The sequence below is a fragment of the Salmo trutta genome, chromosome 7 (genome assembly GCF_901001165.1).
Source record: "Salmo trutta chromosome 7, fSalTru1.1, whole genome shotgun sequence".
NCBI lineage: Eukaryota > Metazoa > Chordata > Actinopteri > Salmoniformes > Salmonidae > Salmo > Salmo trutta.
This window is the reverse complement of record NC_042963.1, coordinates 37718705-37746336: the sequence shown is the minus strand read 5'-3', so window position 1 is coordinate 37746336 and position 27632 is coordinate 37718705. Positions and strand designations below refer to the sequence as shown.

The 27632-nt window shown below is 43.9% G+C and overlaps 1 protein-coding gene across 1 annotated transcript in view; it reads left to right on the top strand.

Moving 5' to 3' along the window:
• The first annotated feature begins 13855 nt into the window (after window positions 1-13855).
• LOC115197349 (guanine nucleotide-binding protein G(i) subunit alpha-1) overlaps window positions 13856-27632 on the top strand; it is a 60452-nt gene continuing 46675 nt past the window's right edge. The window contains exon 1 of the mRNA XM_029758767.1: window positions 13856-14322. Within this exon, the coding sequence (XP_029614627.1) occupies window positions 14205-14322 (118 nt within the window). The 5' untranslated portion in view covers window positions 13856-14204. The remainder of the gene's footprint in view (window positions 14323-27632) is intronic.

Sequence of the window (27632 nt, the reverse complement as noted above, 5' to 3'; positions counted from 1 at the left end):
TAGATTGATCAGGGAAAAAAATATTTGATACATTTTATAAAAAGCATGTAACGTAACAAAATGTGGAAAAAGTCAAGGGGTCTGAATACTTTCCTAATGCACTGTATATTGTGTATATATACAGTATATATTAATATGTCTCCTAATATTGTACAATCTGTGTGGCACTTCATTGGCCTGGGCCAATTATTTTCCCGACCCTGGTAACAAACGTTCTGAATGTGTGAGAAAACCCCCCACCTCTGCTCAACTGTAGCCTATGCCACATCACAAATGTTAACATGGCTTTATTGTAAATGGGCGTTTTCTTCAACAGTACAGTTTCCACATATCGAATTGCATCTTGGTGAACTGATTTTTTTTGTAACAATGATGGTGTAGTGGGAAGTGTGTGTGTGTCAGCCCACTAATACCACTAAACTGAATTAGCTTTTTAATCGGGATTGGAATGATTTTAGTAAGCTATTTTAAATTGTTAGTGTTGAGCTAGGGTGTGGCGAATGCCCCTGTGGGCATGGTTTTGTTTCAACTATGGAATGCGCTCACTCACGGTGCCAATCGAACGGACGTCGGTAAACAGCTTTGCTATACTGCATTGGCCATGAATTCATTACAACAAGCTCTAACAAACAGAAAGCCTGCCAGTGCTTGAGAATCCAAGCATTTAATTTTTAATTAAAAATGAATTAATTTTACGCTTTTTAACCAGAACAATGACAGTTCAGTGGAAGAGGGTGTTTGTTGAGTGCTCTCTGTGTGACAATACTAGGAGTTGATTGTTATGACTGAAAATGTATAAAACACCATTCAATCATTATACCATTCACTCAGTGGATGAAATATATCCCTGTATCAGTCCTATTTGCTGTATAAATCATGTATTCCATGTTAATGGGCCTAGCTGTTTCTCACTTACTTGTATCCCAACAATCATATGAGGGACATTACAAAAGTATTTAGAGAAAAATGGTTATGGAGATTGTGAAAAATGCTCCACAAAATGGATCCATGTAGAACAGTCTGGTTTTCCCTCTCAGCACAATGAGGGAACGAGACTCTGCTCATCTCCATAGTTATTCTGTAGCCGGAGGATGTTAACCTTTAAAACTCTGTCGTCTTGACCTTCACCATGTTTGACGTAAACTGCCCCAGTCTGAGTGTGACCTTACCCTGATGGAATTACTAGAGGGAATTAATGGCCTCCACACTCAAACAATTACACACCAAAAATCGAACAGGCTCATATAAGGCACTTAAATATAATTCAGGCTGAGAATGGAAGAGCTCACTTATCATTCTCATGTTATTCTCATCCCAAGTCATGGTTAATAGTAGCATAGTACATACTGTTCTGTACAATGTAACATAGTAATCTGACATCCTATCAGATTGTGCCTCAGTTTTGGATATGGGTCTTTGTAGTTATGTCCCAAATCTGCACACAATACAATTCATACATAACAGATGAGTAAGTTAAAAAAAAGGGTTTAGTGTTTCCATGCTGGGGTCCCTGCAGAGACTACTATTGACCACAACACAAGAATGTCTGCAGCTTCCACCCCATTTGTCACATCCCCCCGCTCCCCCGTACCGGCGCTCGACATCACCGGTCTACTAACCACCGGTCTTGGCGACCCATCTTTACTCACACCTGGCAACCATCATTACGCACACCTGCGTCTCATCTTCAGTCACACCTGGACTTCATTACTCCCTTGATTACTTACCCTTCATATAGCACTCTTTTGTTATCAGTTATCAGGAGTATTGTTTATGTTTCTATGTCAGATGTTGCGCTTATTTTGCATCGCACCATGTTTGTTATTATTAAACGCAGTAACTGCTTCCTGACTCCCTGCGTCTATGTTACAAAATACTACCTCAACAAATGGAAGCAGCAGTTAACCAAGACATCTCCCAGATGGTCGGCGAACAGGGATACTTACTTTGTCAACACCATGACCAGCTGGCTAATTTAGGGACGGCTATGGATGAGGAACTTCAATGAGTTGACATTTCTCAAAGGCCGTAGTCTCCAAACAGCGGAGGATTCTCTACCACAAGTCAACCCAGCAAGCAGTACCCCAGCCCATCCAGCAGTCCGTTCTGGTCAGCGGTGCCTGATTGTCCCTACTGGACAAATATGATGGGACTCCATTGAAATGCTGTGGCTTCCTACTCCAGTGCTTCAGAAGAGGATTGCGTGAAGAGGTCCAGATGAGGTTGTCAACCCATCCTTGGACGCCCTCATCACGATGGCCTGAACCCATGGATATGGGGGTCACACGTTTCTCCGCGGCTGAGCGACGCCATCGTAGACAGCTGGGGCTCTACCCTTATTGTGGACAAGAAGGGCACCAGCTTCAACAGTGTCCGGTACATTCTAACTGGGGATCCATGGGAGCAGAGGGACAGCCACGTGATCATCTGTCTCCTGGGTTAGGAGTGCGTATTCCATCACTTTCCGCCAAACCTTTCCTAGTAACGAGTTCACTGGCTGGCTGTCCTTCATGTTTTGTTTCTACAGGTCTTGTGGACTCCGGTGCCCTATGGAATTTTATTGACCAGGTCCTCACCTCCACCCTTAACATCACCTCATACCCACTCTCCTCTCCTTGTCCGGTTCAAGCACTGGATAGTCAACCACTGGGATCTGGGACAATCACACACATCACAGCACCACTCACCCTCACCGTGGAATCCATACATTTAGAAAGTATTCCCTTCCTCATCAGTGCACCTGTACACAAGATCATCCTCGGCCTCCCAAGGCTTCAACATCATTACCCCACCATCTCATGGCCGAGGATGAAAATCAGACTGGGCACCTGAATGCCAGAAGACCTGGTTACCCTTTCCCTGTGGTTTCACGTTGGTTGAGAGCCCTGTAGTTGCCCAACATCCCGGAGATATACCAAGAACTTCGGGAGTTTTTTTCCAAGACCCGCACCACCTGTTTCCCTCCTCATCGCCCCTGGGACTGTGCCATCAACCTGCTTGCAGGCTCTGCGCAGCCGCATCCACCCTCTGTTGATGACCGAAACCAAGGCTATGGAGGAGTACATCCAGGAGGCTCTCCAGCTGGGTTTCATTCGTACGTCCACCTCCCCTGCATCGGCAGGCTACTTCGACATTGCCAAGAAAGACGGAGGAGCACATCGCTCTCATCCGAGTAGTCCTGGAACGCCTCCTGGCCAACCACAAGTACATCAAGGCAGAGAAGTGCCAATTCCATCAGGAGGATGTCTCCTTTTTGGGTTACCAGATCGGCCCGCAAGGAGTCATGATGGATGAGAGGAATGTAGATGCTGTCAGGTCATGGCAGTGTCAACTGCTACTGCTGATTCATTAAGACCTTTAGCTCGATCGCCTCTCCTCAAGGGTGGTCCCCAGAAGTTGGGGACCACTTCTGAAGGGACGTTTCACCTCCGTCCCGTTGCTCAAACATCCAGATCCTATGCTGTCCTTTGTGGTGGGGGTGGGCGCTTCAGAAGTAGGTGTGGGGGCAGTCCTGTCCCAACATCAAGGTAATCCACAGATTGTATCCATGTGCATATTACTCAAAAAAGCTGTCTCCTGCAGAGAGGCACAATGATGATTGCCATCAGGAGCTCCTGGCTGTGAAGTTGGCATTAGAGGAGTGGAGACACTGGCTGGAGGGCGCCCCGGACCCATTTCTCATCCTCACCGACCATCGGAACCTGGAGTACATACATACAGCGAGGCGACTGAACCCCGCTCCAAGCCAGGTGGGCCCTTTTCTTCACCAGATTCGATTTCACGCTGACATATTGCCCAGGTTAAAAAAAAACATCAAATCCAATGTCCCATCTCTACGATTCGGGAGAGGTTCCTGTCTTGAGTGCACCCATAATCCTGCTCTCGAGTCGTAGCCCCCGTGCTTTGAGACGTAGATGTGGACATTTGCCAGGCCCTGGAAAGGGAACTCGCGCCTGCCACCTGTCCTCCTGAGCGCACCTACGTTCCCACGGGGATAAGGGATCAGCTGTTTCCCTGGCCGACACACGGCTTTCTTCGCTGGACATCCAGGTATCACCCACACCATTCATTCCATCTCTGGAAAGTACTGGTGGCCCACCTTGATGCAAGATGTCACTCACTCTCTTCTGATGGTTTTACCACGACATCACCTGTCTACTAACCACCGGTCTTGGCAACCCATCTTTACACACACCTGGCAACCATCATTACGCACACCTGCGTCTCATCAGTCACACCTGGACTTCATTACTCCCTTGATTACTTACCCTTTTTAATATAGCACTCTTTTGTTATCAGTCATCAGGTAGTATTGTTTGTTTCTATGTCAGGCTCTTCTATTGTTTTGTATCGCTCCATGTTTGTTATTAAACTCACTGCACCTGCTTCCTGACTCTTTGTGTCTACATTACACCATTAGACTCCACACCGGTGGAGTATGCTGAGGGGAGAACGGCTCCTAATAATGGCTGGAATAGAGCGACTGGAATGGCATCAAACACATGGAAATTCCGCTCCAGCCATTACCATGAGCCTGTCCTCCCCAATTAAGGTGCCACCAACCTCCTGTGCTCCACACATCATTATTACCATATGTAATGTGGTAATATGTATCTCTGATTACATTGTGTTTATTGTCTGTGATCAGTCATTTTTATTACAGTAAGCATCATATTCAAAGATCTCGTCTCTCCATGGTGACAAACAATGCTAAACGTTGGCCCATTCTTTTGTCACTTTGTGATTGGTCTTTTAGACACAGAGCGTTGATCATCTGAAGCATTAACCAGTATTCAATGATGGCAGCACAATGGTATATGATACCCAGAACCATATTTATAGCTACTGTATCTGATGCCTGTTTATCACTGTCGTATCATTTGAGAAGGGCAGCTTTATGGTATGTCTAAGAGGGCCAGTGACTGGACGGTTGACAAATCTGTTGGTATGTAAGCGTGCAACCTGAAGGTTGCTACTGATATCACTGTCTCAGGTGCTATATACTGACAATGTGCCCTTGAACAAGAAATGTAGCCCATCAACTGCTCCAGGGGAGCATCTCTGTCTGCTTCCATTCTTGTGTATGTGTAGACTGTGTCCCAGGGTGCTGGGTATTGTATTGTGACGAAACAAATGCACATTTCCATTCAATTAATGATAAATGTCCAAAGGTGCATCATGCTTTGCTTTCTGTTACAGTGTTTGTGTAACAGAGGTAGTTTCTCTGATTCACTTTTATGCCTGAGACCTGAAGACTTGTGTTAGCTGCCAGCTCTTACACCTAGGCTTAGGATCAGTGGGTTAATAGTCTTGAGGTATGTAGATTTCCTAGATTTGATAAACTGTTGGTTAGAATAGTCAGAGGATTGATCCAAGCCTACCAATCAACTAAATGTCAGGCCTTGGGTTTCTCTCCCTTTTATTTTCTGTTGGGTTTATACCTGGGATTTTCAGTGCATTATTGCCCAAAGCAAACTCGTGTGTTTGTGACAGTGCCTTTCTGTAGGCTGTATGTTATGTGACTATGAGTGACATAAATTCCAAAAAGTACCTTTTACTTTTGGACGAAATCTGTTCCTGCATCAGTTCTACTAGCCATATAGGTAATAGGCACTGAAGCAGTCTCATTCCATAATAAACATATGCAAGAGGGCCATAGGCTTCAGAATTGTTTTTATAACTTGAAGGGTAGAACCTTTTGGGGTTCCCTGTAGAATCCTTTTCACAGAGGGTTCTGCATGGAACCCAAATGGAACCCACTAGCCAAAGAGCCTGTTTGGAACACTTTTTTTCTAAGAGTGTACTACTGTGTGTTGTGTGCACATTCATAAGCTCTAATGAATGAGCTTTTAGAGGTAAAAGAGTGGACATGTCACATGATCAGTATAAAAGAGATGCAGTAGTGCCGAGGGGGCATGAACTATAATCCTAAATAGTCTAAATTCAAGAGTGGTGCTATGGGTTTCATTCTATGGTGGGATGCCCCTTTATTACACTGTTCCCATGAAAGATGATGCTCCACTAATCTGTGTGTGAGGAAGAAAAGACCAGTGAACAAAGCAGTGCTCTCCTGTTTGACTCTATATGGAGAAATGCCCCAAGGTGCCAAAGGAAATGAGGTCACTCTGTAATATCCACAGCATCTGATTGCAGTGAGGACACATTTAACTTGAGACTTCCTCTTCATAAGAAAAGATATAGCCGGCCTAGTATTTTCACGAGCCACTGGCTTCTGTACTGGTTGATGCTTGTCAGTTATGCAGTGCCAGACCAGAGCGGTAACATAAGTTACCAATACGCAAGAATGTAATTGTCTTGGAACATGTGTTGCAAACATACAGGATAGGTAGCCAAACTATATATATGGCTCTAAAGCAATATTGTTTTGGATCATCATCTTTCTTTGTAACATAGACACCGACAGGGAGATGAAAGGGGTGAGGGGTTTAGGCCTTCTGTTAGTATGGGTGGAATCAACCAGTCTTACAAAGCAACCCAATAAAATAAAAAAAATTCGGATGATGAGAGATGTGTACTCTTTTAGGTTATAATTGGTTGGATGAATAGGTTTACAAATCAGGGAATACATGTGATAAAGGCTACATTTCACATTGACAGGGCTGTAGAAGAGCGGGTCGAGAGTTTCAAGTTCCTTGGTGTCCACATCACCAACAAACTACCATGGTCCATTCACACCAAGACAGCTTGAAGAGGGCATGACAACACTTTTTCCCCCTCAGGAGACTGAAAAGATTTGGTATGGGTCCTCAGATCCTCCAAAAGATATACAGCTGCACCATCGAGAGCATCCTGACCGGTTACATCACTGCCTGGTATGGTAACTGCTTGGCATCCGACCGTAAGGAGCTACAGAGGATAGTGTGCACGGCCCAGTACATCACTTGTTCCAAGCTTCCTGCCATCCAGGACCTATATATTAGGCGGTGTCAGAGGAAGGCCCAAAAAATTTCAAAGACTCCAGTCACCCAAGTCATAGACTGTTCTCTCTGCTACCGCGTAGCAAGCGGTACCGGAGCGCCAGGTCTAGGTCCAAGAGGCTCCTGAACAGCTTCCACTCCCAAGCCATAAGACTCATGAACAATTAATCAAATGGCCACCCGGACTATCTACACTGACACCCATCCCCCCCACTTTGTTTTTACACTGCTGCTACTCGCTGTTTATTATCTATGCATAGTCACTTTACCCCTACCTACATATACAAATTACCTCGACTAACATGTACCCCCACACATTTACTCGGTACCGATGACCCCTGTATATAGCCTCGTTATTGTTATTATATTGTGTTACTTGTTATTTTAGTTTTTACTTTAGTTTATTTGTAAGTCTTTTCTTAACTCTATTTCTTGAACTGCATTGTTGGTTTAGGGCTCGTAAGTAAGCATTTCACAGTAAGATCTACACTTGTATTTCTGCGCATGTGACCAATAACATTTGATTTGATATGACCTGCTGCCTAGATCAGAGTTGTCTTTCAGCAACTTCACTGCCATCTAGTGGATAATTGTTTAAGTGTTTTAGTACTGACGGGACACCACCAGCTGACAGCAGAGATGGGAGTCAAGCCTAGAACCCTCAAGACCCAGACCTGACCAAGACCAGACCAAGACACAGCCTCTTGACACAGAGAGACCTACAAGACCCTGTTTATCAAGACAAGACCCAGACTTAGACCTAGAGACCCAGCATGATATCAAGACTAACACTCTTGACCAGCATGGCCATTTATAGTAGAAACATGGTTAAGATTAGTGAAAAGGGGTGACATCCTCAGTTCCAAATGTTCACCAGGCTGTTTTTCATTTTATTAACAAAGAGGTGTAATAGCTTTACACTCAAAAAGATGTTGCATAACACTTACTTCATTATTCAATGTTTTTAACTATTTTCACTGCATCAGGGATAGCGTTTCAGCTTTACCGCCTTCTTCAGTGTGTAGGTACAATGTTCTTTGAATTCAAAAAGGCTTTTGTAAAGAACCACAGATGAGCAGCAGGTGCTTCTAATCAGGGTTGCCACACTTCTGCCAATCAGGCATGTGGTTTTTCTGGAGTACCTGTATACAAATTAGTCACAAAGAAATACAGAATTATAGGGTGTGCAAGGGGCAACTCACAAATCAATCATCTTACTAACACAAAGAGACATTGTTTCACAACACCATGTGATGGTGCAACTAGCAGTTCAAACTCCTAAAAGTCCAACTCTCCTAAGAGTGTCACGTCCTGGCCAGTATAAGGGTTAATTAGTATTGTAGTTTGGTCAGGACGTGGCAGAGGGTATTCGTTTTATGTGGTTCGGGGTGGTGTTTTGTTGAAGGGGCATTTGGTTTAAGTATTCCGGGGTTTTTGGGCACTGTTTGTTTTTCATGTATTCTATGTTTAGTCTAGTATGTCTGTTTCTATGTTTGGTTAATTGGGGTTGGGACTCTCAGTTGAAGGCAGGTGTTGTCTATCTGCCTTTGATTGAGAGTCCCATATATTAGGGTGTGTTTATGTTTGTTATTGGTGGGTGATTGTTCTGTGTTGAGCCTTAGGCTTTGCCAGACTGTTTTGTTGTTTCGTTTTTTGTTATTTTTGTATGTTCATTTTGGAGTTTAATAAATGTTCAAAATGAACAACCACATGCCTGCTGCGTTTTGGTCCTCCTTCACCGACGACAACCGTGACAGAATCACCCACCAACTATGGACCAAGCAGCAGAGGGACTTCGAGTTGGACTGGCGGGAGAAGTGGACCTGGGAGGAAGTTCTTGACGGGGCCGGACCTTGGCACCAGGCTGGGGATTATCGCCGCCCGCAGTGGGAAATTGAGGCAGCCAAGGCAGAGAGGTGGAGGTACGAGGCCATGGACGCGCTGAGGGAGAAGCACGAGAGGCACCCCCAAGAATTTTTTTGGGGGGGGCACACGGGTAGTTTGGCTAGGCGTAGGAAGAGCCGGAAGCCAGCTACCCGTGGTTATATGGAGGAGCGTATGGGGTGGAGAGCGCTATGTTTCGCTGAGAAGCACACTATCTCACCCATACGCACGCACAGTCCGGTGCGAGTTATTCCAGCCCCTCGCAGGTGCCATGCTAGAGCGGGCATCCAGCCTGGTAGGAGGATGCCTGCGCAGCGCATCTGGTCGCCGGTACGCCTCCGAGGACCAGGCTACCCAACTCCTGCTCTACGCACGGCTACCATCAGGCCCCTGCACAGCCCAGTCTGCCCTGTACGAGCACCCTGCTCGTACAGGGCTACTAGTTCCATCCAGCCAAGGCGGGTGGTGCAGGAGGTAAGATCTAGACCGGCTGTGCGCCTCCATAGCCCTGGGTTTCCAGCTCCTGTCTCTCGTGCGGACCCGGAAGTGCGTCAACCCAGTCCGACTCGTCCTGTTCCCGCTCCCCGCACTAGCCTTCAAGTGCGTAAACCCAGCCCCGCCAGTCAACAGTCGTCGGAGCTGCCCGCCAGTCAACAGTCGTCGGAGCTGCCGGCCAGTCAACAGTCGTCGGAGCTGCCGGCCAGTCAACAGTCGTCGGAGCTGCCGGCCAGTCAACAGTCGTCGGAGCTGCCGGCCAGTCAACAGTCGTCGGAGCTGCCGGCCAGTCAACAGTCGTCGGAGCTGCCGGCCAGTCAACAGTCGTCGGAGCTGCCCGCCAGTCAACAGTCGTCGGAGCTGCCCGCCAGTCAACAGTCGTCGGAGCTGCCCAGACTGCGCTGAACTGCCCCGAGTGGCCAGACTGCGCTGAACTGCCCCGAGTGGCCAGACTGCGCTGAACTGCCCCGAGTGGCCAGACTGCGCTGAACTGCCCCGAGTGGCCAGACTGCGCTGAACTGCCCCGAGTGGCCAGACTGCGCTGAACTGCCCCGAGTGGCCAGACTGCGCTGAACTGCCCCGAGTGGCCAGACTGCGCTGAACTGCCCCGAGTGGCCAGACTGCCCCGAGTGGCCAGACTGCCCCGAGTGGCCAGACTGCCCCGACTGCCCCGAGTGGCCAGACTGCCCCGACTGCCCCGAGTGGCCAGACTGCCCCGAGCTGCCAGACTGCCCAGACTGTCCCGAGCGGCCAGACTGCCCCGAGCTGCCAGACTGCCCAGACTGTCCCGAGTGGCCAGACTGTCCCGAGCTGCCAGACTGCCCAGACTGTCCCAAGCTGCCAGACTGCCCAGACTGTCCCGAGCTGCCAGACTGCCCCGACTGCCCCCCGGCGATGCCAGAGTGGCCCGACTGCCCCCCGGCGATGCCAGAGTGGCCCGACTGCCCCCCGGCGATGCCAGAGTGGCCCGACTGCCCCCCGGCGATGCCAGAGTGGCCCGACTGCCCCCCGGCGATGCCAGAGTGGCCCGACTGCCCCCCGGCGATGCCAGAGTGGCCCGACAGCCTGGAACGGCCGGAACCAGAGCCACCTCCAGATATAGGTGGGTTGGGGAGGGGGGGTGTAGCACAGTGCCGTTGTTGACGGCAGCCACCCTCCCTTCCCCTCCCTTTAGTAGAGGGGAATTTTGGTTTTGTTGTTTGGGGTTGTTGTTTTTTTTTTTTTAAGGTGCTTCCGGGGTTAGCACCTTTAAGGGGGGGGGGGGTACTGTCACGTCCTGGCCAGTATAAGGGTTAATTAGTATTGTAGTTTGGTCAGGACGTGGCAGAGGGTATTCGTTTTATGTGGTTCGGGGTGGTGTTTTGTTGAAGGGGCATTTGGTTTAAGTATTCCGGGGTTTTTGGGCACTGTTTGGTTTTCAGGTATTCTATGTTTAGTCTAGTATGTCTGTTTCTATGTTTGGTTAATTGGGGTTGGGACTCAGTTGAAGGCAGGTGTTGTCTATCTGCCTTTGATTGAGAGTCCCATATATTAGGGTGTGTTTGTGTTTGTTATTGGTGGGTGATTGTTCTGTGTTTCGCCTTGTGCCTTACCAGACTGTTTTTTTTGTACGTTCATTTTGTAGTTAATAAAAGTCAAGATGAGCCTGCAAATACCTGCTGCGTTTTGGTCCTCCTTAACCGACGACAGCCGTGACAAAGAGTTACTCTCTCAGACAGTGATTTGTTCTCATGGTAACCCCAACACACCTTGCATCGTGTGTAAGTGTATTTGAATAATGATATGGGATTATGGGTATAGTTTAAACAAAATAGTTTAAAGCGGCAGTTAAATGTTTTGTGGCCAACCCTAGTTTTAGAGGACTGTGGTTGTGACAACTTTTGTTCCTGCTCAGCACTACTAACACAACTGATCTAAATAATACACTAACCATGGTCAATTGATCATTTATTCAGATGTTTTAAAGCTGGATTGGAACAAAAGACTGCACACACTGTGGTTCCTCTGGACCTGGTTTATCCACCTCTGCTGTATAGCAAGGAGTTACTGCTCCTGGAGTGAGGGAGCAAAGGGGGTAGAGTGGAAAGAGAGACAGAAGAAATGGATATAGACAGAGCATTGAGAAAGGGTGGAGAGAGATTGTGAGGGAGGGTTGAGAATGAGGAATCTCATCCCTCAGTGGGAAGACCATGTAACCCCTAAAGGAGCCCTAAAGGAAATTGAATAGAAACATATTGGGCTGTCTGTGCATTTCTCTCCACCCTGTGGGACCCTGTGCAAATTACACAGACGTCACACACACACACACACACACACTAGTCAGTCCCACGTGGAGGTCATGTTCTCTTGGGAGCATAATAAGTACCACAGTGCTAGCAAGGCACTAATTTAAACTCTCCATTAACTTCACACATACACACACATACTGGGGGTGCTATCACTTACTGCTAAAAGAAAGCATAGCTTAACTGGAACCTTAGTGATAGGGTTGTTCACATGGCAAGCCTGTGTATAACTAAACAAGTCTCTTGCCCTGTCTTCGCCCCCTAAGAAACCGGTACAACTCCTATTCACAGATTTAACTCACTGTGTTAGTCTCACTAAAAATCACAGACCATCTTTATACTTTATAACAAGTTTGTTTACTCAAACGCGAGTAGACACTGGTATGTTGTTGTAGATAATGAATTTGAGGTCTAAAAGCAGTGAATTGTCCCTTCAGATTATAAATCTAATGAGGGCACAGAAATGTGTGACAACAGAGAAAAAGGAAATAAGACTTTGTGCTGAAATGTAAGCCCCTTGTGTTGAGCCCTAGCAAGTCTTTGTTTTTGTCTGTGCTCTCTAATCCTGTGTGGTTGCTTAGGAAAATCTTTCCCTGTGAGTGGATCGAACAAATTCTGCCACTAGTTTGCATGTAAGGCCCCATCTGAAATGGAAATGCCATGTAAAGCAAGGAGGAGGATTATGACCATATCTCCCATTGCCCTTTTTATATATCTAAGCATTGCACCTGTGTGACTATATCTATGGTGAAGCCATAGATATATTAACAATAGAATGAAGCCACCTATTTACACAATATTTAATGGATCTGGAATATGCCATAGCTGCATGTGTGAAGCACTGAAAGAGGCACAGTATTCTGAGTAAAGATGAGATAATCAAACATTCCAAATGATCAGCCGTGACCCATTATGACTGTGGTGGTCCACACACCACAAAGAGTTGCTTAGAATGGAACGTCCTTTGTCCATTCTACTCATTCTACTTCTATGATTTAGGTTCACTCTCTCTGTATTCTATGAGCCATTAGGCATCTGTCAGGATACAGTCATTTGAATGTCTAATCCCTCTGGATGTGGTTGGAGTGAAGAACTACCCAAGGGTTATGACCCTTATGTCAGGGTCATGTTCAGTAGGCAAGGTGTAGAAACAGTGAAACAGGAAGTTAGGCTACTACCTGAACATGTCCAATAAGAAAGCTTATTTTTTCTTTCAACCAATGGCCCTGAATAGCATCTCTGTCTGACAGTATATAGGGCTGCTGTGTATAACTCTTATTATTATGGCTGTAGCTTTCAATGCAAATCCGCTCCTGCTCATAAACTATGTCAGTTACCATGACAGCATAAATGAAATATGAATTAAAATCTCCACAAACACTTGCACGCAAAACATGTACTACGTATGAACACAAACGCACACATTGAATGGAGATTTGAAATTTGGGCCAACATATGACTGTAAAACATAGGCTACCGTCTTCAGATATATTAATATTCAGATGTATTAACATTGTTTTTCAGGGAGTCTTGGGATCCATAAAAACATTACAACTCGTCATCATCTAAATGGCTGAGCATCTTGACTGGGCACAATGCGCCCGCAGCAGCCAACAAACTAACAAACATCAGCCATGCAAATTAAGGCATTCATTAGTTAACTTAATGCCTAATCTCCATTAGTCTCCGTTAACTCTCTATAATCCATTTTAGATTACGCTGGCTAGCCTGTCTGGATCCTCTCCATAGGCCCTACACAGTCAACCCCCATGCATTTGACATTATAAAGCATATAATCACATATCAACACATAATCAACTATATTGTGAATTATTAGCATTTTCTAAATTAGGATTTAACATTGATGATGTCAAATCAATGACTATTAAAGTGCAATTGAACAACGAAATGGACCCTCATCCAGATACTGTATCTACACTGTTTGTGGGGTATAAAGTCAAATCTTTGGGCCAGGCTCTGAAACCTGGTACTGCACTATTAGCTAGGCTACTTTCCTGACTTCTGAATGTCTGTAAAGATAACACAGCGATAGGTTAGATAAGATATTGTATGTAATGCACCCAACTGCTTTTTTAGCCTGTCATGTATGTAAAATCGTAGGTACAACATTTTGCCCTCATCTCAAAGGGTTCAAGAAATCACCTCAAGAAAGCAGCAATATTATAACTTTGGTGCCACTGTGCCGACAGAAAATACAATTTTGAGGAAAGGGCTGCGCGCTATCACGCATGCGCAGACATCGGGTACGTGAACAACGGGAAACAGTCCATTGATCAACAGCTCAAACAGGCAAAGAAACGCTGCCTAACCGTTGCTCTTTTTAAAATTGGGAAATGATCATCTGAGTACTTCTAAATCGTTATAGAAAATAAATAGAAACCATAACGAAAAGCTTTTTTTGAAGGAAAGTAATTTTAGAAGTGCTGCTGAGAAACAATTTATTTGGCTAGACTGGGTGCGAGGCAAGGGCGTGTTTGAATCTCAGAGGGAGGCTCCCTCCTTGTTTTAGCTTGTGCATGTTATTGCATTGTGTATATTTGGTATTTTTAACTGTTACAACGTTTTGGGAATCGGCTTGAAGATGGGGTGTACTCTGAGCACGGATGATAAGCAGGCGCAGGAGCGCAGTAAAATGATCGACAGAAATTTACGGGACGACGGGGAAAAAGCAGCACGGGAGGTTAAGCTGCTTCTGCTCGGTGAGACCAAGACGGAGTGTTGAACGAATGGTTGAATGAAAAATTAGCTAGTTCACTAACCTTGGTTAACTAGCTAGCTATATACCCAGCTAACGTTAGCTAGTTTTATACAGGTGGTGTACAAGAGTTTGATAGTGCCAATATTGGCAACTTTTTATGAATGGAATTAAAATTAACTTAATTCAAATTGCTAGCTAACGTTAGCTCGCTGAATAGCTAACTAACGTTAGCTACTTAGCATAGTTAGCTAGTCCTGTTGAGTTAGTCCTACTGGCAATGAACTAATTAAGCTTGCTAGGTAACTATCCCTAGCCTTATTGGCTAGCTAATCCCTAGCCGACTAAACTCAACGATGTACAATGGAGTTGAGCGGTGATTAGTGTGAGCGGACTAGAGCTCTGACGTCACAAGTGTTTTATCAAATACAATTGTACTGATTTCAGCACCTAAAGAACGTCCCGCAAGTACACACAATGTCGTGTTTAATTGCGGAAAATTCTTTGGGTGATGAAATCAGTAGTTTTTAATAAAACATACATTTTATGTGACGTATGAGCTCCAGTCCGCCTACACGAGTTGCTGTTCAACTCCATTGTAAATGGTGGAATTTAGTTTAAACGCCTAGCTAATCCCTCTAGGTATCTCAGTGACTCAGGTGTCACGGCTAACTAACGTTAATGTTAGTCTCAATGATCAGATTAACTAGGTGGCTAACATTACCTAGTTAGTAAACCAAATTATTTCCCTAGCTAATGTTAAATTAGCAAAGTGTCCTGTCTTGATTTGCACTGCCTTCTCAAAGCCGTTTGAGCTACTACAGCCAGGTTTTTCTGATTGACACTGATTTATTGAACAAAGGGCTCTCAAACTTTCAGCTGTGTGCACAACTGTGTGTGCACTCGGATAGCTTGAAAAATAATGAATCATAGCTACACTATATATACAAAAGTATGTGGACACCCCTTCAAATTAGTGGATTTGGCTATTTTTTTATTTATTTTTGTACATTTTTTAATTTCACCTTTATTTAACCTCTCTAGGATTCGTCCCACCTACGTAACAGCCAGTGGAATCCTGTGGCGTGTTATTCAAATACCTTAGAAATGCTATTACTTCAATTTCTCAAACATATGACTATTTTACACCATTTTAAAGACAAGACTCTCGTTAATCTAACCACACTGTCCGATTTCAAAAAGGCTATACAACGAAAGCAAAACATTAGATTATGTCAGCAGAGTACCCAGCCAGAAATAATCAGACACCCATTTTTCAAGCTACCATATAATGTCACAAAAAACAAAACCACAGCTAAATGCAGCACTAACCTTTGATGATCTTCATCAGATGACACCCCTAGGACATTATGTTATACAATACATGCATGTTTTGTTCAATCAAGTTCATATTTATATTAAAAAACCAGCTTTTTACATTAGCATGTGACGTTCAGAACTAGCATACCCCCCGCAAACTTCCGGTGAATTTACTAAATTACTCACGATAAACGTTCACAAAAAACACAACAATTATTTTAAGAATTATAGATACAGAACTCCTCTATGCACTCGCTATGTCCGATTTTAAAATAGCTTTTCGGTGAAAGCACATTTTGCAATATTCTAAGTAGATAGCCCGGCATCACAGGGCTAGCTATTTAGACACCCAGCAAGTTTAGCCCTCACCAAAGTCAGATTTACTATAAGAAAAATGTTATTACCTTTGCTGTTCTTCGTCAGAATGCACTCCCAGGACTTCTACTTCAATAACAAATGTTGGTTTGGTTCAAAATAATCCATAGTTATGTTCAAATATCCTCTGTTTTGTTCGTGCGTTCAAGACACTATCCGAAGGGTAAATAAGGGTGACGCGCCCGACGCGTTTCGTGACAAAAAAATTCAAAATATTCCATTACCGTACTTCGAAGCATGTTAACTGCTGTTTAAAATAAATTTTATGCCATTTTTCTCGTAAAAAAGCGATAATATTCCGACCGGGAATCTGTGTTTTAGTACAAAGAGAGAGAAAATAAAAACATGGCATCGCCTCGTGCAAGCGCCTCAGCTCATTGTCCTCTGATAGACCACTTACCAAAGGCGCTAATGTTTTTCAGCCAGGGAATGGAATTACATCATTCAGCTTTTTCCCGGGTTCTGAGAGCCTATGGGAGCCGTAGGAAGTGTCACGTTACAGCAATGATCCTAAGTTTTCAATAAACAGAGTCAAGAAGCTCAAGGAATGGTCAGAGAGGGCACTTCCTGTACAGAATCTTCTCAGGTTTTTGCCTGCCATATGAGTTCTGTTATACTCACAGACACCATTCAAACAGTTTTAGAAACTTTAGGGTGTTTTCTATCCAAAGGCAATAATTATATGCATATTGTAGTGTCTGGGCAGTAGTAATAACCAGATTAAATCGGGTACATTTTTTATCCGGCTGTGTAAATACTGCCGCCTAGCCCTAACAGGTTTTAACCAGGTAGGCAAGTTGAGAACAAGTTCTCATTTACAATTGCGACCTGGCCAAGATAAAGGAAAGCAGTTCGACACATACAACAACACAGAGTTACACATGGAGTAAAACAAACATACAGTCAATAATACAGTAGAAAAATAAGTCTATATGATGTGAGATAAGGGAGTTAAAGGCAAAAAAGGCCATGGTGGCAAAGTAAATACAATATAGCAAGTAAAACACTGGAATGGTAGATTTGTAGTGGTAGAAATAGAAATAATGGGGTGCAGAGGAGCAAAATAAATAAATACAGTAGGGGAAGAGGTAGTTGTTTGGGCTAAATTATAGATGGGCTATGTACAGGTGCAGTAATCTGTGAGCTGCTCTGACAGCTGGTGCTTAAAGCTGGTGAGGGAGATAAGTGTTTCCAGTTTCAGAGATTTTTGTAGTTCGTTCCAGTCATTGGCAGCAGAGAACTGGAAGGAGAGACGGCCAAAGGAGGAATTGGCTTTGGGGGTGACCAGAGAGATATACCTGCTGGAGCGCGTGCTACAGGTGGGTGCTGCAATGGTGACCAGTGAGCGGAGATAAGGGGGACTTTACCTAGCAAGGTCTTGTCGATGACCTGGAGCCAGTGGGTTTGGCACTGAGTATGAAGCTAGGGCCAGCCAATGAGAGTGTACAGGTTGCAGTGGTGGGTAGTATATGGGGCTTTGGTGACAAAACGGATGGCACTGTGATAGACTGCATCCAATTTATTGAGTAGGGTATTGGAGGCTATTTTGTAAATGACATCGCCAAAGTCGAGGATCGGTAGGATGGTCAGTTTTACGAGGGTATGTTTGGCAGCATGAGTGAAGGATGCTTTGTTGTGAAATAGGAAGCCAATTCTAGATTTAACTTTCGATTGGAGATGTTTGATGTGAGTCTGGAAGGAGATTTTACAGTCTAACCAGACACGTAGGTATTTGTAGTTGTCCACATATTCTAAGTCAACCGTCCAGAGTAGTGATACTGGACGGGCGGGCAGGTGAAGGCAGCGATCGGTTGAAGAGCATGCATTTAGTTTTACTTGTATTTAAGAGAAGTTGGAGGCCACGGAAGGAGAGCCACACTCGTTGCTGACAGGTGTATAATATCGAGCACACAGCCATGCATTCTCCATAGACAAACATTGGCAGTAGAATGGCCTTACTGAAGAGCTCAGTGACTTTCAATGTGGCACCGTCATAGGATGCCACCTTTCCAACAAGTCAGTTTGTCAAATGTCTGCCCTGCTAGAGCTGCCCCGGTCAAGTGTAAGTGCTGTTATTGTGAAGTGGAAACGTCTAGGAGCAGCAGCTGCTCTGCCGCAAAGTGGTAGGCCACACAAGCTCACAGAACGGTACCGCCAACTGCTGAAGCACTTGGCGTGTAAAAAATCGTCTGTCCTTGGTTGCAACACTCACTACAGAGTTCCAAATTGTCACCACAAGAACCGATCGTCGGAAGCTTCATGAAATGGGTTTCCATGGCCGAGCAGTGCACTCAAGCCTAAGATCACAATACGCAATGCCAAGCATTGGCTGGAGTGGTGTAAAGCTTGCCGCCATTGGATTCTGGAGCAGTGGAAACGTGTTCTGGCATGATGGATCACGCTTCACCATCTGGCAGTCCGACTGACGAATCTGGGTTTGCCCATGATTTTGGAATGAGATGTTAGACGAGCAGGTGTCCACATACTTTTGGTCATGTAGTGTATCTAGCAAGCTAATTTGGCAACAAAACTGCAATGAATTCATCCACTAGCTAGCTATATTATGTAGTCATATAGCTAGCTAGTTAGACTTGGAATTGCATTTACAGTAACATAGATAGCTACTAGTATGAGCCATATGACAAATCGTAGTAGCTATAAGTATGAATCATTAAACTCTTGCTGAAAATGGACATGGCTTCTTCCAACCTTCTTTTTTGCTGTAATAATAGTCCTAAGATTCCCACAGCATAATAATGTGTCTGTTTGTCAGTCAACTACCCACGTTATTTGTGTGATGGTCAGGCTTTATCATTTATGTTTCTCAGTTTGCTTCTCAAATAGATGTATGTTTTGTGTATACTATTAAAATATTAAATGTTTTTATTTATTTTATAGATAGCCAGTAGGGTTACACATTTTGGCGAATATTCAGAGGTGGAAACATTCCGTGGGAATTAACTGGAATATATGCAAATTAATATTAATACAATTTAAATGTACATGTTTTTTGCATTGGATATATTTACCATACCATGTGGAGACAGAAACATAAACCTTTTACCTTATCATAAGTAGACATAATTGCAAATGATTAAATCCTTCCAAGAGAAAAAAAACAACAATTTAGTTATAAATATTGAATGATCCGTCGCATCTCCCAAAAACGTTTTCAAAATACATGTGTAAAATGATAGTCTAGAAACTAAAGCTTTGGTTGCCTTCCTCTCAGGCTTCAATGTTTTCTCCTTGGACCACCTCAATGTCCACCTCTTGAACGTCAGACTCTGAGGCCTCATCTTCACTGTCACTTAAAAACCTTGTTGAGGATGGCTCGTTGCCAGGCTCAAAAAGCCTCAAATTTGCCCGGATGGCCCCCAATTTTTCAACCCTTGTATTGGTCAGCGTGTTGCGTGCCTTGGTGTGTGTGTTCCCAAACAAGGACCAGCTGCGCTCTGAGGTGGCTGATGTTGGGATCTGGAGGATGATGGAGGCAACAGGGGAAAGAGACTCAGATCCACAAGTCCCTTCCACCAGGTGGCTGATGAGATATGTTGGCACGACTGCCATATTGCATCTCCATCCCAAAGCCCTTGCTTGGAAGTGTACTTCACCTGACTGCCAAGAACCTTGCCCTCATCCAGGCCAAGGTGGCGAGACATGGTAGTGATGACACCATAGGCCTTGTTGATCTCTGCTCCAGACAGGAAGCTCTTGCCAGCATACTTGGTGTCCAACATGTACGCTGTGGCGTGTATGGGCTTCAGGCAGAAGTCTTCACACTTTTTGATGTATTCCAGAACTGCAGTTTCTTCTGCTTGGAGCAACAGTGAAGTGGGCAGGGCAGTACGGATTTCTTCTCTTACATCTGCAAGCATAATCTGAACATCAGACAGGATGGCATTGTCTCCCTCAATCCGTGCAATGGCTACTGCTATAGGTTTCAGGCTGCTTACCACTCTCCCAAAATACATCATCCAGGAGGATCCTCTTGATTGGGCTTTCCATATCGGCAGACTGTGATATGGCCAGTTCTTGGAGAGACTCCTTCCCCTCCAGGAGACTGTCAAACATGATGACAACGCCACCCCAAATGGTGTTGCTGGGCAGCTTCTATGTGGTGCTCTTATTCTCACCTTGCTTGGTGAGGTAGATTGCTGCTATAACTTGATAACCCTTCACATACCTAACCATTTCCTTAGCTCTCTTGTAGAGTGTATCCATTGTTTTCAGTGCCATGATGTCCTTGAGGAGCAGATTCAATGCATTAGCAGCACAGCCAATGGGTGTGATGTGAGGGTAGGACTCCTCATAAGACCAAGCAGCTGTCACCAGTGCAAATACCTTCTGTAGTCCAAGGTCATTGATGACTGCCTTCAGCTCATCTGCAATGTAGAGACCGGGGTGTCTGTTGTCCCGTGTCTGTGCTCTTGAAGAATACTGGTTGAGGTGTGGAGATGTAGTTAATTATTTCTTACCCACAAACATTCGACCACCCATCAGAGATTATTGCAATACAGGCTGCTTTATTTGATTTGCTTGCCCTTCACTTGTCCTCTGTTGAACTCTGCATCCAGCAAATGAGTAGATTTAGCATGTCTGGTTGGAGGGATGTATGCTGGGCAAAGAACATTTAGAAATCTCCAATACATGTTGCCTGTGAGCATCAGAAGTGAGCCAGTTGCATACACAGCTCGAGCAAGACATTCATCAGCATTTCTCTGACTACGTTCCTCCATTGAGTCAAACTTCTGATTCCGGGAGGACCATGAGCTGTTGCTATCGATAAGGTGTCCGATTCATCATTTTCACCTCGAATAGAAGTAGAGGGACTTTTGTCAGAGGTTGCTTGTTGTGAGCGCTGAGGGAACTTGATGCACTTGGCCAGATGATTCTGCATCTTTGTTGCATGATTTGGCACAGTATTTGCAAATGTACACAGCTTTTCCTTCTACATTAGCTGCAGTGAAATGTCTCCACACATCAGATAGTGCCTGTGGCATTTTCCTGTAAAACAAAAACCCAAATACAATTACATGTACAGATACAGTGGGGGGAAAAAGTATTTGATCCCCTGCTGATTTTGTATGTTTGCCCACTGACAAAGAAAGGATCAGTCTATAATTTTAATGGTAGGTTTATTTGAACAGTGAGAGACAGAATAACAACAAAAATATCCAGAAAAACGCATGTCAGAAATGTTATAAATTGATTTGCATTTTAATGAGGGAAATAAGTATTTGACCCCCTCTCAATCAGAAAGATTTCTGGCTCCCAGGTGTCTTTTATACAGGAGTGCTCCTAACCGCAGCGTGTTACCTGTAAAAAAGACACCTGTCCACATAAGCAATCAATCAATCAGATTCCAAACTCTCCACCATGGCCAAGACCAAGAGCTCTCCAAGGATGTTAGGGACAAGATTGTAGACCTACACAAGGCTGGAATGGGCTACAAGACCATCGCCAAGCAGCTTGGTGAGAAGGTGACAACATTTGGTGACATTATTCGCAAATAAAAGAAACACAAAAGAACTGTCAATATCCTTCGGCCTGGGGCTCCATGCAAGATCTCACCTCGTGGAGTTGCAATGATCATGAGAACGGTGAGGAATCAGCCCAGAACTACACTGGAGGATCTTGTCAATGATCTCAAGGCAGCTGGGACCATAGTCACCAAGAAAACAATTGTTAACACTCTACGCCGTGAAGAACTGAAATCCTGCAGCGCCCGCAAGGTCCCCCTGCTCAATAATACATATAAATTCCCGTCTGAAGTTTGCCAATGAACATCTGATCAGATGAGACCAAAATTGAGCTCTTTGACCTCAACTCGCCGTGTTTGGAGGAGGAGGAATGCTGCCTATGACCCCAAGAACACCATCTCCACCGTCAATCATGGAGGTGTAAACATTATGCTTTGGGGGTGTTTTTCTGCTAAGGGGACAGGACAACTTCACCGCATCAAAGGGACGATGGACAGGGCCATGTACCGTCAAATCTTGGGTGAGAACATCCTTCCCTCAGCCAGGGCATTGAAAATGTGTCGTGGATGGGTATTCCAGCATGACAGTGACCCAAAACACACGGCCAAGGCAACAAAGTAGTGGCTCAAGAAGAAGCACATTAAGGTCCTGGAGTGGCCTAGCCAGTCTCCAGACCTTAATCCCATAGAAAATCTGTGGAGGGAGCTGAAGGTTCGAGTTGCCAACCGTCAGCCTCGAAACCTTAATGACTTGGAGAAGATCTGCAAAGAGGAGTGGGACAAAATCCCTCCTGAGATGTGTGCAAACCTGTTGGCCAACTACAAGAAACCTCTGATTGCCAACAAGGGTTTTGCCACCAAGTACTAAATCATGTTTTGCAGAGGGGTCAAACACTTATTTCCCTCATTAAAATGCAAATCATTTTCTAACATTTTTGACATGTGTTTCTGGATTTTTTTGTTGTTATTCTGTCTCTCACTGTTCAAATAAACCTACTATTAAAATTATAGACTGATAATTTCTTTAAGTGGGCAAACGTACAAAATCAGCAGGGGATCAAATACTTTTTTCCCCCCACTGTAAATAGTTAAGCAGTTAGATTAAACAAATACTTTTACTTTGTAAGATCAATGTTTTAAAATGAAACATGTATGGAAGCAGGTGAATTAACACTCAGTTAAGTTCCTTGCTCAGAACATGAGAACATATGTTAAAAGGAACCACCAGCTTTCATGAGTCTTCAATATTCCCAGGTAAGAAGTTTTAGGTTGTAGTTATTATACGAATTATAGGACTATATTTTTCTACCATTTGTATTTCATCTACCTTTGATTATTGGATTTTCTTATAGGCACTTTAGTATTGCCAGTGTAACAGTATAGCTTCCGTCCCTCTCCTCGCTCGAACCAGGAACACATCGACTACAGCCACCCTCGAAGCAGCGTTACCCATGTAGAGCAAGGGGAACAACCACTCCCAAGTCTCAGAGCGAGTGACGTTTGAAACGTTATTAGCGCGCACCCGCTAACTAGCTAACCATTTCACATCGGTTACACCAGCCTAATCTCGGGGGTTGATAGGCTTGAAGTCATAAACAGCGCAATGCTTGAAGAATTGCGAAGAGCTGCTGGCAAAACGCACGAAGGTGCTGTTTGAATGAATGCTTACGAGCCTGCTGCTGCCTACCATCGTTCAGTCAGACTGCTCTATCAAATCATAGACTTAATTATAACACACAGAAATACGAGCCTTTGGTCATTAATATGGTCGAATCCGGACACTATCATTTCGGAAACGAAACGTTTATTATTTCAGTGAAATACGGAATCGTTCCGTATTTTATCTAACGGGTGGCATCCCTAAGTCTAAATATTCCTGTTACATTGCACAACCTTCAATGTTATGTCATAATTATGTACAATTCTGGCAAATTAATTATGGCCTTTGTTAGGAATAAATGGACTTCACACAGTTCGCAATGAGCCAGGTGGCCCAAACTGCTGTATATACCTTGACTGCTTGCACGGAACGCAAGAGAAGTGACACAAATTCATGTTAGCAGGCAATATTAACTAAATATGCAGGTTTAATAATATGTACTTGTGTGTTGATTTTAAAGATGGGCATTGACGTTTATGGTTAGGTACATTGGTGCAACGACAGTGCTTTTTTCGCAAATGCGCTTGTTAAATCATAACCCGTTTGTCGAAGTAGGCTGTGATTCGATGAGAAATGAACAGGCACCGCATCGATTATATGCAACGCAGGACACGTTAGATAAACTAGTAATATCATCAACCATGTGTAGTTAACTAGTGATAGTTTTTTATAAGATAAGTTTAATTCTAGCTAGCAACTTACCTTGGCTTCTTGCTGCCCTCACGTAACAGGTAGTCAGCGTCGTGGAGCTCCTCGTGGAGTGCAATGTAAGGCAGGTGGTTAGAGCGTTGGACTAGTAACCGGAAGGTTGCAAAAACGAATCCCCCCTGAACAAAGCAGTTAACCCCCGTTCCTAGGCAGTCATTGAAAATAAGAATGTGTTCTTAATCTGACTTGCCTAGTTAAATAAAGGTGTAACATTTAAAAAATAAAATAAAAAAAAATCTGCAAATCGGTGGCCAAAAATACCGATTTGTTATGAAAACTTGAAATCGGCCCTAATTAATCGGCCATTCCGATTAATTGGTCGACCTCTACGACCCAAACGGCGTTCCATAGAAGTCCTGGTTGAGAATGAAACGACTGAACAAATGAACAACAAAACAGCACAGCAAGTAAGTGAAAGAAATAGGTTTTGATTATGTTTAACTTGTAATGGGGACATACATAAATGCCAACAAAATAACTTTTTGGTCAGTTTGTGTGTGTGTGTGTGTGTGTGTGTGTGTGTGTAACCTTTTTATTTAACTAGGCAAGTCAGTTAAGAACAAACTCTTATTTACAATGACTGGCTGAACGACGCTGGGCCAATTGTGCGCTGCCCTATGGGACTCCCAATCACGGCCGAATGTGATACCGCCTGGATTTGAACCAGGGACTGTAGTGACATCTCTTGCACTGAGACGCAGTGCCTTAAACCACTGTGTCCGTGTGTGTGTTAAGCATTCTAGTATAGTTAAAAGACCACAATTTTTTTTAAATATTTGGTCATTCTTTTTTTTGGGCAGGGAAGATATTGGTACCGGCCAAAAATGTCATATCAGTGCATCGCTACTGTTGAATGCTGAACTGTAGTCAATTAACAGCATTCTCACATAGGTGTTCCTCTTGTCCAGATGTGTTACGGTCGTGTGAATAGCGATGGAAATGGCATCTTCCGTGGATCTGTTGCAGCGGTAGACAAATTGGAAGGGGGCCAGTGTACCTGGCATGCTGACCTTTGAGGGCCATGACGAGCTACATTACACACATCTGTTGCAAAAAGTGCAACCCAAAGCCTCTGTAGGAAATGTCTTACCAGTCTTTCTTCCCAAAACTTGTGATTTAGCCTAAACTTTGGATGGCCATAAGTATTTTTATTGCATCACACACACATTGTACAGAAAAATATACAAATATCACAAAAGACCAAAGAAAAGTAAATATACTGAACAAAAATATAAACGCAACAATTTCAACGGTTTTACTGGGTTTACAATTCATATCAGTCAATTGAAATAAGTAAATGAGGTCCTAATCTATGGATTTCACATGACTGGGCCCACCCACTGGGGAGCCAGGCCCAGTCAATCAGTGTGTCTTTACCCACAAAAGGGCTTTATTACAGTTAGAAATACACTTCCGTTTCATCAGTTGTCTGAGTGATTGGTCTCAGACGATCCCGCATGTGAAGAAACCGGATGTGGATGTCCTGGGCTGGCGTGGTTACACGGTCGTCTGCGTTTGTGAAGCCGGTTAGACATACCGTCAAATTCTCTTGTGGTAGAGAAATTAACATTATATTCTCTGTCAACAGCTCTGGTGGACATTCCTGCTGTCGGCATGCCAATTGCACGTGACATTGTGTTATGTGACACAACTGCACATTTTTTGTGGCCTTTTGTCCCCAGTACAAGGTGCACCTGTGTAATGGTCATGCTGTTTAATCAGCGTCTTGATATTCCACAGCTGTCAGGTGGATGGATTATTTTGGCAAAGGAGAAATGCTCACTAACAGGGATGTAAATCAATTTGTGCACAAAATTTGAGAAATAAGCTTTTTGTGCTTATTGGATATTTTATTTCAGCTAATTAAGTAGTGCAGTGGTCTAAGGCTGTGCTGAGGTGTCACTACAGCCTCCGGTTCAATCCCAGGCTGTGTCACAGCCGGCCATGACCGGGAGACCCATGAGTCGGTGCACAATTGGCCCAGCGTCGTCAGAGTTAGGGGAGGGTTTGGCTGGCCTGGATTTCATGTGCTCTAGCGACTTGTGGCGCCTGCAAGCTGACGTCGGTGGTCAGTTGGACAGTGCTTCCTCCCACACATTGGTGCGGCTGGCTTCCAGGTTAAGCGAGCAGTGTGTCAAGAAGCAGTGCGGCTTGCAGGGTCATGTTTCGGAGGACGCGTGGCTCTCGACCTTTGCCGAGTCCGTAGGGGAGTTGCAGCGATGAGACAAGACTAACTACCAATTAGTAAAATTTTAAGAAAAAAAAACAAAAACATGGGACACTTCACATTGCGTTTTTATTTTTTATTTTTTTTATTTTTTTCAGTATAATAAATACAACCAGAGAGACACAAGCATATTACACTATAAACAAATTACACACTTTGATCATTTCCTATTTATGCCTTTCAGGGATGTTTTTTTATAATATTCTATATCAATTAGAAAAATATGTAAGTTTATTTTTTACCCATGAACTTCATTTATATCTTTGAGTACATTGTGTTAGTCACCTCCCTCACCCATTTGGTAGTCCTGTCCCTCCAGTTGGTGGTTGGCGGTTGCTTGGCAACATGCACAGGCTGGTTCACATTACCAGCAGTGAGGTCAACAGCGGGCTAAACAAACGCAACTGGGGCATGATGAACCACTCACCTGACTGCTGCTGGAAGACCTACGGGTTATTAATTAAACTTACCTGGCTCTAAGGCTTGGGGATGAACCGAACTCGCCTACAGTGCCTTCAGAAAGTATTCATACCCTTTGACTTATTCCACATTTTATTGTGAATTACAAATTGATATATTTTCTCACCCATCTACACACCATGACAAATTGAATACATGTTTTTAGAAATGTTTGGAAATGTATTGAAAATTAAATACAGAAATATCTAATTTACACAATGTAAGTACCCACACCCCTGAGTCAATACTTTGTAGAAGCACCTTCGGCAGCGATTACAGTCTTTCTGGGTAAGTCTCCAAGAGCTTTCCACACCTGGATTGTACAACATTTGCCCATTTTTATTTTTTTCAAAATGATTCAAGCTCTGTCAAATTGGTTGTTGATCATTGCTAGACAATCATATTATGGTCTTGCCATAGATTTTCAAGTAGACTTAAGTCAAAACTGTAACTCTTCCACTTAGGAACATTCTCTGTCTACTTGGTAAGCAACTTCAGTGTAGATTTGGCCTTGTTTTAGGCAGTGTTGGGGGAAAAAGTACTCCATTGTCATACATAAGTAAAAGATACCTTAATAGAAAATGAGTCAAGTGAAAGTCACCCAGTAAAATACTACTGGAGTAAAAGTCTAAAAGTATTTGGTTTTAAATATACTTAAGTATCAAAAGTAAATGGAATTGCTAAAATGTACTTAAGTATAAACCATTTATAATTCCTTATTATGCAAACCAGATGGCATATTTTCCGTGTTTTTTTTTTTTTAATTGACGGATAACCAGGGGCACACACCAACAAACGAAGCATTTGTGTTTAGTTAGTCCGCCAGATCAGAGGCAGTAGGGATGACCAGGGATGTTATGTTGATAAGTGTGTTAATTGGACTATTTTCATGTCAAAATGTAACGAGTACTTTTGGGTGTCAAGGAAAATGTATGGAGTACATTATATAGAAGTTGGCAAAAATATAAATACCACAAAAAAACGACTTGCGTACAAATACTTTAAAGTACCTCTTAAGTACTTTACACCACTGGTTTTAGGTCATTGTTCTGCTGAAAGGGGAATTAATCTCCCGGAGTCTGT